The sequence below is a fragment of the Scyliorhinus torazame genome, chromosome 11 (genome assembly GCF_047496885.1).
Source record: "Scyliorhinus torazame isolate Kashiwa2021f chromosome 11, sScyTor2.1, whole genome shotgun sequence".
Lineage (NCBI taxonomy): Eukaryota > Metazoa > Chordata > Chondrichthyes > Carcharhiniformes > Scyliorhinidae > Scyliorhinus > Scyliorhinus torazame.
The window spans coordinates 65,661,180-65,678,753 of record NC_092717.1 but is presented as its reverse complement, the minus strand read 5'-3'; the positions used below and the strand labels follow the sequence as shown (position 1 = coordinate 65,678,753).

Below are 17,574 nucleotides of genomic sequence, written 5' to 3'. Positions count from 1 at the left end.
GATTGAAAGGAAATTAAGTGACGTGAATTATGTGGTAAAAACACCAGATAGAAGGAAGAATCACCGAGTGTGTCATGTGAAAATGCTTAAAAGATACTTTGAAAGGGAAGGAGAGAAAAAGGAGAAGGTTTTAATGATTCTAACTCAGTGACGAACCAAATCCAGATGACTGTGATTTTGACATACCTCAAACTAAATTGGAAAATGAGGATGTTGTTAAAAATTGGGATAAATTGTTGAGTTATCTTCCTGAGGAAAAACGAACTGACCTGAAAGAGTTATTGATATCACATGGGCAAGTTTGTGGAGATAAATTGGGAAGTACTAAAATGGCTATACATGATGGAAATGCTGTTCCAATCAAACAACATCCATATAGACTTACCCCTTTAAAATTGTCACAGGTTAACAAAGAGATTGAGAGTATGCTTAAAAATAGCATAATTGAAGTGGGTTGCAGCCAATGGAGCTCACCCCTAGTGATGGGTACCGTCTGGTTTAGGCACCAACGGTTGTGTGTGGACTATAGAAAGGTTAATGCAGTTAATGCAGGACTCTTATCCTATCCCACGTTTGGAGGATTGCATTGAGAAAGTGGGGCAATCAGCTTTTATTTCTAAACTGGATTTACTTAAAGGTTACTGGCAGGTACCTTTATCCGAAAGGGCGAAGGAGATTTCAGCTTTTGTGACTCCAGATGGTATATACCAATTCAAGGTTATGCCATTTGGCATGAAAAACGCCCCAGCCACATTTCAACGGTTAACTAACACAGTCGTTTTCAGGATTACCCAATTGTGCGGTATACATCGACGATCTGGTAATTTTCAGCCAAACCACTTAAAACTTCTGATGGAGTTATTCAATCAACTTCAGGAAGCGGGTTTGGTGTCAGCCAAAAGTAAATTTGGAAAAGCCCAAGTCACTTTCCTTGAGGCGTTTCCGATACCCTCAAGACAAAGGGAAATAATGCGATTTCTTAGCATGAGTGGATTTGATCGATCATTTGTGCAAAGGTTTTGTAGCGTGATTGCTCCACTGATGGACTTGCTGAAGAAATGTCGAAAATTTCAATGAGCAGCGGAGTTTCAACAGGCATTTGACTGCCTGAAAGCTGTGATAACCAATGCTCCTGTGTTGGAGAATTACAAGGGACTCTGTGATCAGATTGAACTAAAGTATCTGACTTTAAAGAGAAATGCCGAGGCGTAGAGAAATGGACGGATCGTGCAGAGACCTTCTTGTTCAAAGAGACTGCCAATCGAGACGGATTTCAGTTGGAGGAAGAACGAAAAAAAATGGTCTATATTATTATACCTGTTTGCGTGTTTTTTTTTTAAATGATAAATTATATTTACTGTGTGCATTTCTTAAAGGATGGCAAAAAGGTGAAAAATGAAACCATCTTGAAGTTGATGGTTTATTTTTTTTTCTTTGGGGTACCTTTAAGAAATGGGTGTGTAAGAAATGTACCTTCAAGAAATGTTTGGTTGCTCATGTTACTGCAGTGATGTCAGAGTGTGGGTGGAACTGAGCTCTGGTTCTGCTTTTTAGTTTCACTTTGAGAAAATCTTGGGTATGTCTGTCTTTTTGGTTTCGTTTTTCAGTGTGTTGCAGCTGAAGTCAGACGAAGCAGCTGTACTGGTGATCTCTGCCATGGAGGACTATTTCTTAATCATTTGGGGAATTCAGAATTATAAATGTTTTCAGTATTGAATGTAAACCCTGATGTCCTTCTGTTTAGAGGTTTGTTAAGTCTTCTGGGTGTTAAAAGGACAGCATACAGATTAATTAGAGTTGTATTCTTTGGGGGGTGTATTTGATTTACTGGTTGCAAAGGTGTTCACTGTTTGTTTGAGAAAGGTTAACATGAGTTCATAGAATAAACATTGTTTTGTTTTTAAAAGTACTGGTCCATTTCTGCTGTACCATACCTGTAGAGTGAGCCATGTGCTCCCCATACCACAATCTATTAAAAGTTGTGGGTCAGGTGAACTCCATGATATACTTTGGGATTATCTAAGCCCTGACCCATGACAGTATTCTACTCTTCTGGATATAAGGATCCTTTCATTGAATCCTTATGATGGTTGTTTTCATAATAGTGTGACCATCCAAGGGGAGGGTGAGCAGCCAGAAGTCATGGTGCACATTGGTACCAACGACGTAGGTAGGAAAAGGGGTATGGAGGTAATAAACTAGTTTAGGGAGTTAGGCTGGAAATTAAAAGCCAGGACAGACAGAATTGTCATATCTGGTTTGTTGCCGGTGCCACGTGATAGCGAGGCTAGGAATAGGGAGAGAGTGCAGTTGAACACGTGGCTGCAGGAATGGTGTAGGAGGGAGGGCTTCAGGTATTTGGGTAATTGGAGCGCATTCTGGGCAAGGTGGGACCTGTACAAGCCGGATGGGTTGCATCTGAACCAGAGGGGCACCAATATCCTGGGAGGGAGATTTTCCAGTACTCTTCGGGAGGGTTTAAACTAATTTGGCAGGGGAATGGGAACCGGATTTGTAGTCCAGCAACTAAGGTAGCCGATATTCAGGATGCCAAAGCATGTAGTGAGGCAGTGGGGAAGGGAACACTGACAAAGAAGAGTACTTGCAGGCACGGAGATGGGTTGAAGTGTGTATACTTCAATACTTCAACGCAAGGAGCATCAGGAATAAGGTGGGTGAACTTAAGGCATGGATCGGTACTTAGGACTACGATGTGGTGGCCATCACGGAAACTTGATAGAAGAGGGGCAGAAATGGTTGTTGGAGGTCCCTGGTTATAGATGTTTCAACAAATTTTGGGAGGGTGGTAAAAGAGGTGTGGGGGGGGGGGGGGGTGACATTGTTAATTAGAGATAGTATAACAGCTGCAGAAAGGCAGTCCGAGGAATATCTGCCTACTGAGGTAGTATGGGTTGAAGTCCGAAATAGGAAAGGTGCAGTCACCTTGTTAGGAGTTTTCTATAGGCCCCCCCAATCGTAGCAGAGATGTGGAGGAACAGATTGGGAAACAGATTTTGGAAAGGTGCAGAAGTCACAGGCTAGAAGTCATGGTTGACTTCAACTTCCCCATCATTGTGTGGAAACTCTTTAGATCAAATAGTTTGGATGGGGTGGTGTTTGTGCAGTGTGTCCTCTCACACAGCTTTTCTCACACAGTATGTAGATTGTCTGACCAGAGGGGAGACCATATTGGATTTGGTACTTGGTAATGAAGCAGGGCAAGTGATAGATTTGTTAGTGGGGGAGCATTTTGGAGATAGTGACCACAATTCTGTGACTTTCACTTTAATAATGGAGAGGGACAGGTGCGTGCAACAGGGCAAGGTTTACAATTGGAAAGGTAAATACGATGTTGTCAGACAAGAATTGAAGTGCATAAGTTGGGAACATAGGCTGTCAGGGAAGGACACAAGTGAAATGTGGAACTTGTTCAAGGAACAGGCACTACCTGTCCTTGATATGTATGTCCCTGTCAGGCAGGGAAGAGATGGTCGAGTGAGGGAACCATGGTTGACAAGAGAGGTTGAATGTCTTGTTAAGATGAAAAAGGAGACTTATGTAAGTGCCGCGGAAACAAGGTTCAGACAGTGCGCTGGAGGGATACAAGATAGCCAGGAGGGAACTGAAGAAAGGGATGAGGAGAGCTAAGAGAGGGCATGAACAATCTTTGGCGGGTAGGATCAAGGAAAACCCCAAGGCCTTTTACACATATATGAGAATGACTAGAGCGAGGGTAGGTCCGATCAAGGACAGTCGCGGGAGATTGTCTATTGAGTCTGAAGAGATAGGAGAGGTCTTGAACGAGTACTTTTCTTCTGTATTTACAAATGAGAGGGGCCATATTGTTGGAAAGGACAGTGTGAAACAGACTGGTAAGCTCGAGGAAATACTTGTTAGGAAGGAAGATGTGTTGGGCATTTTGAAAAACTTGAGGATAGACAAGTCCCCCAGGCCTGACGGGATATATCCAAGGATTTTATGGGGAGCAAGAGATGAAATTGCAGAGCCGTTGGCAATGATCTTTTCGTCCTCACTGTCAACAGGGGTGGTACCAGGGGATTGGAGAGTGGCAAATGTTGTGCCCCTGTTCAAAAAATGGACAAGGGATAACCCTGGGAATTACAGGCCAGTTAGTCTTACTTCGGTGGTAGGCAAAGTCATGGAAAGGGTACTGAAGGTTAGGATTTCTGAGCATCTGGAAAGACACTGCTTGATTAGGGATAGTCAGCACGGATTTGTGAGGGGTAGGTCTTGCCTCACAAGTCTTATTGAATTCTTTGAGGAGGTGGCCAAGCATGTGGATGAAGGTAAAGCAGTGGATGTAGTGTACATGGATTTTAGTAAGGCATTTGATAAGGTTCCCCATGGTAGGCTTATGCAGAAAGTAAGGCGGCATGGGATAGTGGGAAATTTGGCCAGTTGGATAACGAACTGGCTAACCGATAGAAGTCAGAGCGTGGTGGTGGATGGCAAATATTCAGCCTGGATCTCAGTTACCAGTGGCGTACCGCAGGGATCAGTTCTGGGTCCTCTGCTGTTTGTGATTTTCATTAATGACTTGGATGAGGGAGTTGAAGGGTGGGTCAGTAAATTTGCAGACGATACGAAGATTGGTTGAGTTGTGGATAGTGAGGAGTTGTGGATTAGCGTAGAGTTTGTTGGCTGCAAAGAGACATAGATAGGATGCAGAGCTGGGCTGAGAAGTGGCAGATGGAGTTTAACCCTGAAAAGTGTGAGGTTGTCCATTTTGGAAGGACAAATATGAATGCGGAATGCAGGGTTAACGGTAGAGTTCTTGGCAATGTGGAGGAGCAGAGAGATCTTGGGGTCAATGTTCATACATCTTTGAAAGTTGCCACTCAAGTGGACAGAGCTGTGAAGAAGGCCTATGGTGTGCTAGCGTTCATTAACAGAGGGATTGAATTTAAGAGCCGTGAGGTGATGATGCAGCTGTACAAAACTTTGGTAAGGCCACATTTGGAGTACTGTGTACAGTTCTGGTCGTTCCATTTTAGGAAGGGTGTGGAAGCTTTGGAAAAGGTGCAAAGGAGATTTACCAGGATGTTGCCTGGAATGGAGAGTAGGCCTTACGAGGAAAGGTTGAGGGTGCTTGGCCTTTTTTCATTAAAACGGAGAAGGATGAGGGGCGACTTGATAGAGGTTTATAAGATGATCAGGGGAGTAGATAGAGTAGACAGTCAGAGACTTTTTCCCAGGGTGGAACAAACCATTACAAGGGGACATAAATTTAAGGTGAATGGTGGAAGATATAGGGGGGATGTCAGAGGTAGGTTCTTTACCCAGAGAGTAGTGGGGGCATGGAATGCACTGCCTGTGGAAGTAGTTAAGTCGGAAACATTAGGGACCTTCAAGCAGCTATTGGATAGGTACATGGATTACGGTAGAATGATATAGTGTAGATTAATTTGTTCTTAAGGGCAGCACGGTAGCATTGTGGATAGCACAATTGCTTCACAGCTCCAGGGTCCCAGGTTCGATTCAGGCTTGGGTCACTGTCCGTGCGGAGTCTGCACATCCTCCCCGTGTGTGCGTGGGTTTCCTCCGGGTGCTCCGGTTTCTTCCCACAGTCCAAAGATGTGCAGGTTCGGTGGATTGGCCATGATAAATTGCCCTTCGTGTCCAAAATTGCCCTTAGTGTCGGATGGAGGTGTTGACCTTGGATAGGGTGCTCTTTACAAGAGCCGGTGCAGACTCGATGGACCGAATGGCCTCCTTCACTGTAAATTCTATGATAATCCATGATTAATCTTTTTTTTTTAATAAATATTTTATTGAAAATTTTTGGTCAACCAACACAGTACATTGTGCATCCTTTACACAATATTATAACAGCACAAATAACAATGACCTATTTTATATAAACAAAAAAATGAATAAATATTAAATAACAAAAATGAAAACTAGCCCTAATTGGCAACTGCCTTGTCACAAGTTACACCCCCCCCGCCCCCCCCCCCCCCCCCAAAATCCTGGGCTGCTGCTGCTGCCTTCTTTTTCCCATTCCATCTATCTATCCGCAAGGTATTCGACGAACGGTTGCCACCGCCTGGTGAACCCTTGAGCCGACCCCCTTAGGACGAACTTAATCCGCTCTAGCTTTATAAACCCCGCCATGTCATTTATCCAGGTCTCCACCCCCGGGGGCTTGGCTTCTTTCCACATTAGCAATATCCTGCGCCGGGCTACTAGGGACGCAAAGGCCAAAACATCGGCCTCTCTCGCCTCCTGCACTCCCGGCTCTTGTGCAACCCCAAATATAGCCAACCCCCAGCTTGGTTCGACCCGGACCCCCACTACTTTTGAAAGCACCTTTGTCACCCCCATCCAAAACCCCCGTAGTGCCGGGCATGACCAAAACATATGGGTATGATTCGCTGGGCTTCTCGAGCACCTCGCACACCTATCCTCCACCCCAAAAAATTTACTGAGCCGTGCTCCAGTCATATGCGCCCTGTGTAATACCTTAAACTGAATCAGGCTTAGCCTGGCACACGAGGACGACGAGTTTACCCTACTTAGGGCATCTGCCCACAGCCCCTCCTCGATCTCCTCCCCCAGCTCTTCTTCCCATTTCCCTTTTAGTTCATCTACCATAGTCTCCCCTTCGTCCCTCATTTCCCTATATATATCTGACACCTTACCATCCCCCACCCATGTCTTTGAGATCACTCTGTCCTGCACCTCTTGTGTCGGGAGCTGCGGAAATTCCCTCACCTGTTGCCTCGCAAAAGCCCTCAGTTGCATATACCTGAATGCATTCCCTTGGGGCAACCCATATTTCTCGGTCAGCGCTCCCAGACTCGCGAACTTCCCATCCACAACTAGATCTTTCAGTTGCGTTATTCCTGCTCTTTGCCACATTCCATATCCCCCATCCATTCCCCCCGGGGCAAACCTATGGTTGTTTCTTATCGGGGACCCCCCCAAGGCTCCAGTCTTTCCCCTATGCCGTCTCCACTGTCCCCAAATCTTCAGTGTAGCTACCACCACCGGGCTTGTGGTGTAGTTCCTCGGTGAGAACGGCAATGGGGCTGTCACCATAGCCTGTAGGCTAGTCCCCCTACAGGACGCCCTCTCTAATCTCTTCCACGCCGCTCCCTCCTCCTCTCCCATCCACTTACTCACCATTGAAATATTAGCGGCCCAATAATACTCACTTAGGCTCGGTAGTGCCAGCCCCCCCCCTATCCCTGCTACGCTGTAAGAATCCCTTCCTCACTCTCGGGGTCTTCCCGGCCCAGACAAAACCCATAATGCTCTTTTCAATCCTTTTAAAAAAAAAAAAAAGCCTTCATGATCACCACCGGGAGGCACTGAAACACAAAGAGGAATCTCGGGAGGACCACCATCTTAACCGCCTGCACCCTCCCTGCCATTGACAGGGCTACCATATCCCATCTCTTGAAATCTTCCTCCATCTGTTCCACCAACCGCGTTAAATTTAACCTGTGCAATGTGCCCCAATTCTTAGCTATCTGGATCCCCAGGTAACGAAAGTCTCTTGTTACCTTCCTCAACGGTGGGTCCTCTATTTCTCTACTCTGCTCCCCTGGATGCACCACAAACAACTCACTTTTCCCCATGTTCAATTTATACCCTGAAAAATCCCCAAACTCCCCAAGTATCCGCATTATTTCTGGCATCCCCTCCGCCGGATCCGCCACATATAGTAGCAAATCGTCCGCATACAAAGATACCCGGTGTTCTTCTCCTCCCCTAAGTACTCCCCTCCACTTCTTGGAACCCCTCAACGCTATCGCCAGGGGCTCAATCGCCAGTGCAAACAATAATGGGGACAGAGGGCATCCCTGCCTTGTCCCTCTATGGAGCCGAAAATATGCCGATCCCCGTCCATTCGTGACCACGCTCGCCACTGGGGCCCTATACAATAGCTGCACCCATCTAACATACCCCTCTCCAAAACCAAATCTCCTCAACACCTCCCACAAATAATCCCATTCCACTCTATCAAATGCTTTCTCGGCATCCATCGCCACTACTATCTCTGTTTCTCCCTCTGGTGGGGCCATCATCATTACCCCTAACAACCTCCGTATATTCGTGTTCAGCTGTCTCCCCTTCACAAACCCAGTTTGGTCCTCGTGGACCACCCCCGGGACACATTCCTCTATTCTCATTGCCATTACCTTGGCCAGGACCTTGGCATCTACATTTAGGAGGGAAATTGGTCTGTAGGACCCGCATTGTAGCGGGTCCTTTTCCTTCTTTAAGAGAAGCGATATCGTTGCTTCAGACATAGTCGGGGCAGTTGTCCCCTTTCCTTTGCCTCATTAAAGGTCCTCGTCAGTACCGGGGCGAGCAAGTCCAAAAATTTCCTATAGAATTCGACTGGGAATCCATCCGGTCCCGGGGCCTTTCCCGTCTGCATGCTCCTAATTCCTTTTACCACTTCTTCTACCTCGATCTGTGCTCCCAGTCCCACCCTTTCCTGCTCATTCACCTTGGGAATTTCCAGCCGATCCAAAAAGTCCATCATTCTCTCCCTCCCATCCGGGGGTTGAGCTTCATATAATTTTTTATAAAATGTCTTGAACACTCCATTCACTCTCTCCGCTCCCCGCTCCATCTCTCCTTCCTCGTCCCTCACTCCCCCTATTTCCCTCGCTGCTCCCCTTTTCCTCAATTGGTGTGCCAGCAACCTGCTCGCCTTCTCCCCATATTCGTACTGTACACCCTGTGCCTTCCTCCATTGTGCCTCTGCAGTGCCTGTAGTCAGCAAGTCAAATTCCACATGCAGCCTTTGCCTTTCCCTGTACAATCCCTCCTCCGGTGCTTCCGCATATTGTCTGTCCACCCTCAAAAGTTCTTGCAGCAACCGCTCCCGTTCCTTACTCTCCTGCTTCCCTTTATGTGCCCTTATTGATATCAGCTCCCCCCTAACCACCGCCTTCAACGCCTCCCAGACCACTCCCACCTGGACCTCCCCATTATCATTGAGTTCCAAGTACTTTTCAATGCACCCCCTCACCCTTAGACACACCCCCTCATCCGCCATTAGCCCCATGTCCATTCTCCAGGGTGGGCGCCCTCCTGTTTCCTCCCCTATCTCCAAGTCCACCCAGTGTGGGGCGTGATCCGAAATGGCTCTAGCCGTATACTCCGTTCCCCTCACCTTCGGGATCAATGCCCTACCCAGCACAAAAAAGTCTATGCGCGAGTAGACTTTATGGACATAGGAGAAAAACGAGAACTCCTTACTCCTAGGTCTACTAAATCTCCACGGGTCTACACCTCCCATCTGCTCCATAAAATCTTTAAGCACCTTGGCTGCTGCCGGCCTCCTTCCAGTCCTGGACTTCGACCTATCCAGCCCTGGTTCCAACACCGTATTAAAGTCTCCCCCCATTATCAGCTTTCCCGTCTCTAGGTCCGGAATGCGTCCTAGCATCCGCCTCATAAAATTGGCATCATCCCAGTTCGGGGCATATACGTTTACCAAAACCACCGTCTCTCCCTGTAGTTTGCCACTCACCATCACGTATCTGCCCCCGTTATCCGCCACTATAGTCTTTGCCTCGAACATTACCCGCTTCCCCACTAATATAGCCACCCCCCCTGTTTTTCGCATCTAGCCCCGAATGGAACACCTGCCCCACCCATCCTTTGCGCAGCCTAACCTGGTCTATCAGTTTCAGGTGCGTTTCCTGTAACATAACCACATCTGCTTTAAGTTTCTCAAGGTGTGCGAGTACCCGTGCCCTCTTTATCGGCCCGTTCAGCCCTCTCACGTTCCACGTGATCAGCCGAGTTGGGGGGCTTCCCACCCCCCCCCCCCCCTTGTCGATTAGCCATCACCTTTTTCCAGCTTCTCACCCAGTTCCCACGCAGCTGTATCTCCCCCAGGCGGTGCCCCCCCGCCCATCCTCTCCCGTACCCGCTCCCCCCTTTCCCCAGCAGCAGCAACCCAGTAATTCCCCCCTCCCACCCCCCCCGCTAGACCCCCCGCTAGCGTAATTACTCCCCCCATGTTGCTCCCAGAAGTCAGCAAACTCTGGCTGACCTCGGCTTCCCCCCGTGACCACGGCTCGCACCGTGCGACGCCCCCTCCTTCCTGCTTCTCTATTCCCGCCATAATTATCATAGCGCGGGAGCCAAGCCCGCGCTTCTCCCTTGGCCCCGCCCCCCATGGCCAACGCCCCATCTCCTCTCCCTCCCCACCTCCCCCCATCCCCACCTGTGGGAGAGAGAAAAGTTACCACACCGCAGGATTAGAACATAAAACCCCTCTTCGCCCCCCACATTCGCTCCACCACTTTGTCCAAACGTTCTTTTTAATAACCCACTCATTCAGTTTTTCTTCCACAATAAAAGTCCACGCTTCATCCGCCGTCTCAAAGTAGTGGTGCCTCCCTCGATATGTGACCCACAGTCTTGCCGGTTGCAGCATTCCGAATTTTATCTTTTTATGAAGCACCGCCTTGGCCCGATTAAAGCTCGCCCTCCTTCTCGCCACCTCCGCACTCCAGTCTTGATAAACGCGGATCACCGCGTTCTCCCATTTACTGCTCCGAGTTTTCTTCGCCCATCTAAGGACCATTTCTCGATCCTTAAAACGGAGGAATCTCACCACTATGGCTCTGCGAATTTCTCCTGCTCTCGGTCCTCGCGCCATCACTCGGTATGCTCCCTCCACCTCCAACGGACCCGCCGGGGCCTCCGCTCCCATTAACGAATGCAGCATCATGCTCACATATGCCCCGACGTCCGCTCCCTCCACACCTTCAGGAAGACCAAGAATCCTCAAGTTGTTCCTCCTTGCGTTGTTTTCCAGTGCCTCCAACCTTTCCATACATCGTTTCTGATGTGCCTCCTGTATCTCCGTCTTCACCACCAGGCCCTGTATATCGTCCTCATTCTCGGCTGCCTTCGCCTTCACGACCCGAAACTCCCGCTCCTGGGTCTTTTGTTCCTCCTTTAGCCCTTCGATCGCCTGTAGTATCGGGGCCAACAGCTCTTTCTTCATTTCCTTTTTTATCTCTTCCACGCAGCATTTCAAGAACTCTTGTTGTTCAGGGCCCCATGTGAAACTGCCACCTTCCGACGCCATCTTGGTTTTTGCTTGCCTTCCTTGCCGCTGTTCCAAAGGATCCGCTGCAATCCGGCCACTTTCCTCTCCTTTTTCCATCCGTGTCCAGGGGGAATTCCCTTCTGGTTTACCGCACAGTGTTTTTAGCCGTCAAAATTGCCGTTGGGGCTGCTACCAAGAGCCCAAAAGTCCGTTCCACCGGGAGCTGCCGAAACGTGCGACTTAGCTGGTCATCGCCGCACCCGGAAGTCCATCCATGATTAATCTAAGACAAAGGTTTGGCACAACATCGTGGGCCGAAGGGCCTGTTCTGTGCTGTATTTTTCTATGTTCTATCTGGATAAATTTATCATTTTACATTGATGGCAATATTCTTGCCTAAAGGACCTTATGCCTGTCCCAGAATTAATGACTTAGAAAAAATAGTTAAGATTTTTTTTCTGGACGTTCAAGAAGACGTCTGAAAAAAAGGAATGATTAGGAAAATACAAAATCTCCTAAATGAGGGTTGACGTGAAGTAAAGTGCAAAAGATTTAAGATTTCACAAGTAGTAAAAAAGATAAGGATCCTGATAAAATGTTCATTGTTCTGTTCAGTTCCTGCTGTTACTTTAGATGAGTTCATACGTTGTTAACTGAATGTACAATGAATAACGAACATGCATTTGATTATGTTCTAAATAGTTGTCATCAGTAACAAACTTGCTTTGATAGGCTTCCATTACCCAAACTGAAGCGTTGTTCACAGAGGCAAAAGGCAGCATTCCATTAATTGTCATCCAATCTGATCGCAGACCTACATTCAACATTAATGCACCTACCGAACCATCTATGATATCTATGCAGTCTTCAGAAAGTGTCACATCTGGTAAGAAATTTCTGACTATATTTTCATATATTCTTATGCAGAATTTATGATTGGCATTCAAAATGGTGAATGATGTAATTTTCCTGGCAATTTAGTGAAACATGAATTGCATGTTTTAGTAATGTATTTGCTGAATCACTGTAATCCAATTATAGTGTGCAACATGACCCATAACTTCCTTTCCCCATGGTGCCCTACCTGGGGCTACCCCAAGGAGGAATGCAGAGAACCTGAATCCATGCCCGCCTGGAGATCCACAGGTAAGGAAGGTTTGCATAATAGTTGCCGAGAAAGTTCAAACTGCTGTTGGGCAATTGCCCTGAAAATGGGAACCATCTAATTTAAAGTGCAAACTTCAGATGGATCCTACTGTCTTACAGTAATAGTTGCCCAGAAAAACTAAGAAGACTTAAAATCATTTTGAATGTCGAGGTAACTATAGCACTGACATCTCCCCCACTCCTGACCCGATGTGATTACCCCATCAAACTGCCACTCCACAGGATCCCCCTGGCTACCCTCCTGCCACCCTAATTACACCTTCAATCTTTTGAACCGTGCGGGGGTCCCGCACAAGAGGTTAGTGAGGACAGTCGTAGGGGTCCTACGACTGTCCTCACTAGCCTCTGACTAAACACCCCCAAACCTCTTGACTTCTCTCTCACCCCTGAGTGCAGCCCCTACCCCCAGAAATTAATAAATAGAAAAGGATTTAAGATGTTACCGGGAATTGTGTATTGGTTCCCTAGTAGTAGCTATGAAGTCGTACATTGTTTTAGTAGTGAGTGATGAGCCAGAATTAGTGAACTAATGACACTATATGGGAATTAATATGATCAACTTCAGTGCAGTGTTTGAGAAGATGTAAACCAAATAGTTTGTATGATTCTAGCTTCAATATAATGGGACAGAGACTATCCACAGTAAAGTAGGTGAATATATTAATGGTTAAAATTAAAAGAAAAAAAACCAGATGTTAAAAAACGTTATGTGACAAAAATCGGCTTACATGCCAAAATGCATTACATGCCTTTACCTGACAAACAGTAGATATAAATGACTGTAGGATCTCTTATTTTTTAACAAGAGACGGGGTCTGGTGGTAGTTTGAGATTGAATTTATTGCAAAACTTGGTTAGTACACTTTCAAATGCAAACAAGAGAAATAAAAGTCCAGCGGGGCAAAAGGAAGAAAACAGTGGAAAATGAACAAAGAGAGAGGGCACCACGTGCACCAAGAGCTTTGTACCTGCACTTTCTGGTATCGCCCCCCCGTCTCTGCACCCTAAATTGGCGTATAAATTTTGAATTATGACTTTACGTTGGTGTCTAACTTACTGCCTCTGAATCCGAAAAGGCTGGTGTAACATTTAACTTTGATCATCGCCATATTGCAAATGTATAATCTGACCTTGACTCAGAACAATACAAGCTTGTATTTCATCCCACAGTTACAATATTTTCAAAACTTGGTTTTAATATTTCCCCACAATCCCCCCTTTGATACTTCTAAAATTAAAAAAAAAGAATGAATCAATACAAGCAAGCAGAAAATATCACAGAGGAACATATTCACAGATGTCTTTGATAGTACCTTTGTTTCAGAACAGCCTTCAACAGTAACGTGCATGCCGATAAACCGTTACAATCCTTTAACTATAGGAAGCAAGGTTATTGGGCAAAAGAGGATGACGGGTAGTCTTGAGAGGTATACCTTAGCAGGGGCTTTGGTTAATTGTTTAACGCAACACTTAATAAGCTTGCAAAAACTGAAAAAGCAAGCAACGGATACAACAATATGGTTAGACATGTTGGCAAATAAGATTGTCTTTTAAAAGATAGGAATTTTAGTCACTGTGTGCTTGCTTAACGCGAGATGCGTGAATCCAAGCTTTCTTCCCCTGGGCTTTAACAGCTGCCTGGGTGGTCAGTAGCACTTGATGGGCTCCTTCTCACTTAGCATCCAGAGGTTCTTTATGTACTTTCTTCACTTGAACCCAAACTCCAGGGACAATGTCATGTCCTCCTGGTGGGTCTTCTCAGGCCGCCAATGCCTGTTGAGTAGCAGAACTAGTAGCATTTGTTAGATTCTCACTATTGACCTTTCGCAAATCAGTGGTTCCTGGCATAGACACTGGTCTCCCTGTTATGATTTCAAATAGACTTAGGCCTGTAGTTCATAGAATTATCATAGAATTTACAGTGCAGAAGGAGGCCATTCGGCCCATCGAGGCTGCGCCAGCCCTTGAGAAGAGAACCCCACTTAAGCTCATGCCTCCACCCTATCCCCATAATCCCATAACTCAGTAACCCCACCTAACCTTTTTATTTGGAAACTAAGGGCAATTTATCATGGCCAATCCACCTAACCTGCACATCTTTGGACTGTGGAAGGAAACTGGAGCACCCGGAGGAAACCCACGCAGACACGGGGAGAACGTGCAGACTTTGCACGTTTCTGTGCAGACAGTGACCCAAGCTGTGAATCGAACCTGGGACCCTGGAGCTGTGAAGCAACTGTGCTTGCTACCGTGCTGCCCAGATCTATTAGGAGTTGCCCATCTATTGGTAGTGCCTGGGGCAAGGCATTCCTTCCTGATGATGTTTGGCAAGTCATTGTTCAGAGTTCTGTTCATTCGTTCCACTTGCAATGATGATTGTGGGTGATGAGGCCAACGTAAGTCTCAGGTAATGTTTAGTAATCTACAGACTTCTTGGCAGACAATACTTGTAAAGTGGGTTCCCTGGTCAGAGTCAATGCTGGCTAGGACCTCCCCATCGGCAAATGTAATCCTCACATAGGACCTTGGCTGTGGCCCTTTGGGGCGACACGGTGGCATAGTAGTTAGCACTGCTGCCTCACAGCTCCAGGGACCCAGGTTCAATTGTGGCTTCGGGTGACTGCCTCGGTGTAATTTGCACTTTTCCCCCCTTTTCTCTGTGTTTTTCCTCCGGGTTCCTTGGTTTCCTCCCGCAGTCCAAAGATGTGCAGGCTAGATAGCTTGGCCATGCTAAATTGCCCTTAGTATCTAAAAGTTTAGGTGGGGTTACGGGGATAGGTTGGAAATATGGGTTTGAGTGGGCTACCCTTTCCGGGGACCGGTGCAGAGTCGATGGGCCAAATGGCCTCCTTCTGCACTGTAAATTCTATGATTCTTGTTGGAATGGCTCCACCCACCATGTGAACCTGTCGATTACCACAAGAGCGTTGGTGTATCCGTAAGATGGAGGAAGGGTGACAATCGACCTGCAAATGCTGGAATGGTCCGGCAGGGACAGGGGACTTTAGTTGGGGCATTACCATGATAGAATAATAATCCTGGACCTATCAGACTACACAGCTGTCTGCTATCAACTGGGCATGTTTCTCGAATCCACGACTCCACCAGCTTTTCTGGAAGCGTGCTGCCATTTGTTGCGGGATCAAGTGCCCCCATGAATGGGCTAAATGGGACATCAGTGCTTGTGGCGCGACTGGCTTGTTGGTACCTCCTTTGTCTCCAGATACCTCCATCACATAGCTTCATTCCTGCCTCAATCCATGTCCACTTTTCCTCTCGAGAGCAGTCGCCTTGTATTGTCTGTACGTCTTCAGTGAGACTGATTGCTCCCAGTCTGCATGTTTGTGCTGGTTCCTCTGGAGAAGCACATTGTGAGGTGGCCTCTTGGCTGCCTTGTCGGCTAGAGTCTTTCCTTGTGCTTCTGTGGTATTTTCCTTTGTATGGGCCTTATGCTTCAAGATGGACACTTCGTGGGATAAGTGTATGGCCTCTAGTAAGTCTCATACCTCCTTCCCATTTCTGATAAGTGTACTGGCATCAGTGAGAAATCTTCTCTGCGATAACTGGCCAAAGTTGTGAGCAACCCCAAAGCTGTACCTTGAATCTGTATAGGCGTTAGCCGCCTGTCCTTTTGTTACCTGGCATGCCTCTGCCAGGACCCGTAACTCAGCCTGTTGGGCTGACGGCCCTGAGGGCAGACAAGCCTTTGCAACAATCTCATGTAGGCTTGTAACCACCCATCCTGCTTTTCAGATGCCATTGTCAATAAAGGAGGAGTCTTCTGTAAATAGGACCAGGTCTGAGTTGTGCAATGGTTCCTCTGCCACCAAGTGCAATTCCTACATTTAGTTCAAAGTCTCCTTGCAGTCATGCCCCTCTCCTCCCCTGTCTTGCTCCTCGGGAAGCAGGAGCATAGATGATGGGCTATCTGGGCTAGCCTGGACAATGTGGAGATTGGGGGCTTCCAGGATCGCTGTCCACCTTGTCCATTTGGCTGCAGTCACTCTGTTCATACAAGGCAGAATGAGTAAAGCATGGGGGTGTCTGACATTAGCTTTTGGTCCAGGACTAGACCCGCATTGGCCATTATAGCCTGACACATGGCTTCTGCTGCTCTTGGGCAACTTAACTTCCCCATCTGAGGGCCACTGCATCCAGTTTTCCCGAATAGTATCCAATAGGTCTCTGCTGATTCCCATGTTCTTGCACCAGTATTCCTATCATGTAGCCTTCTTTCTCATGGACAAACAAGGTAAACGGCTTCCCGTATTTGGGGATTCGAAGAGCTGGCGCAGAACACAAGCGACGGGATTCTCCGAGCAGCGTACGCCAGCGTCAATGGGCTTCCTGGGCCAGTTATTCTCCGGATTTCAGGGGACTAGAACGGCGCCGGAGCTGGGGTCCGTGCATGCCCGTGACTGATGGCGCGGTTCCGCGCATACGCGCGACGGCCGTCTCTGCGCCGGCATGTGCGTGTGGTTGCTGTCTCTGCGTCGGGCCCCGCACAACATAGTGGAGCCCTGCCGGTGGAACTTGGCGGGCACTCTGAGAATTGCTCTGGGGGCCGATCCGGCACCGCGACGCCGCGCGAGCGCGATTGCTGCCAATTCTCCGGCGGCCGGGGAATCGGTGGCCCGGCGTTGGAGCGGTGTTGTGGGATTCTCACGCCCAACCCCGGCGATTCTCCCACCGGGCACAGGCTCGAGCACCCCCTCTGCAGCGTCCGCGCGGCCAGCGACCGACCCCAGACCGAAGCCCCCCGAGCAGCGACCGGCCCCAGACTGGAGCCCTCCTGATTAGCGACCGCCCGCCCAGCGACCGGCCCCCGAAGCAGAGTCCCCCTGAGCAGCGACCGCCTGCCCAGCGACAGGCCCCGCACCTGAGCCCCCCCTGAGCAGCAACCGCCAAAGCAGCGACCGCCTGCCCAGCGATTGGCCCTGCACCCAAGCTGACCCCCCCCCCCCCCCCCCCCCCCCCCGAGCAGCGACCGCCTGCCCAGCGACAGGCCCCGGACCCGAGCAGCGACCCCCCCCCCCCCCCCCCCCGGTGCAGCGACCGCCCGAGCAGCGACCGGCCCCGGACCCGGGTCCCCCAGAGCAGCGACCGCCTGCCCAGCGATTGGCCCTGCACCCAAGCTCCCCCACCCCCCCCCCCCCCCCGCCCCCGAGCAGCGACTGCCTGCCCAGCGACAGGCCCCGGACCCGAGCAGCGACCAGCCCCGCACCCGACCCCCCCCCGCCCCCGAGCAGCGACCGCCCGAGCAGCGACCGGCCCCGGACCAGAGTCCCCCCGAGCAGTGACAGGCCCCGGACCCGAGCAGTGACCGACCCCGGACGCGAGCCCCCCCGAGCAGCGAT

At 48.7% G+C, this 17,574-nt stretch overlaps 1 protein-coding gene across 2 annotated transcripts in view; it reads left to right on the top strand.

Moving 5' to 3' along the window:
• Positions 1-17,574, top strand: part of LOC140385316 (regulator of G-protein signaling 22-like) — a 689,200-nt gene that overhangs the window by 207,476 nt on the left and 464,150 nt on the right. For both annotated transcript variants that reach the window (XM_072467373.1, XM_072467374.1), the window contains exon 7: positions 11,783-11,936. In XM_072467373.1, coding sequence (XP_072323474.1) covers positions 11,783-11,936 — 154 coding nt within the window. The remainder of the gene's footprint in view (positions 1-11,782; positions 11,937-17,574) is intronic.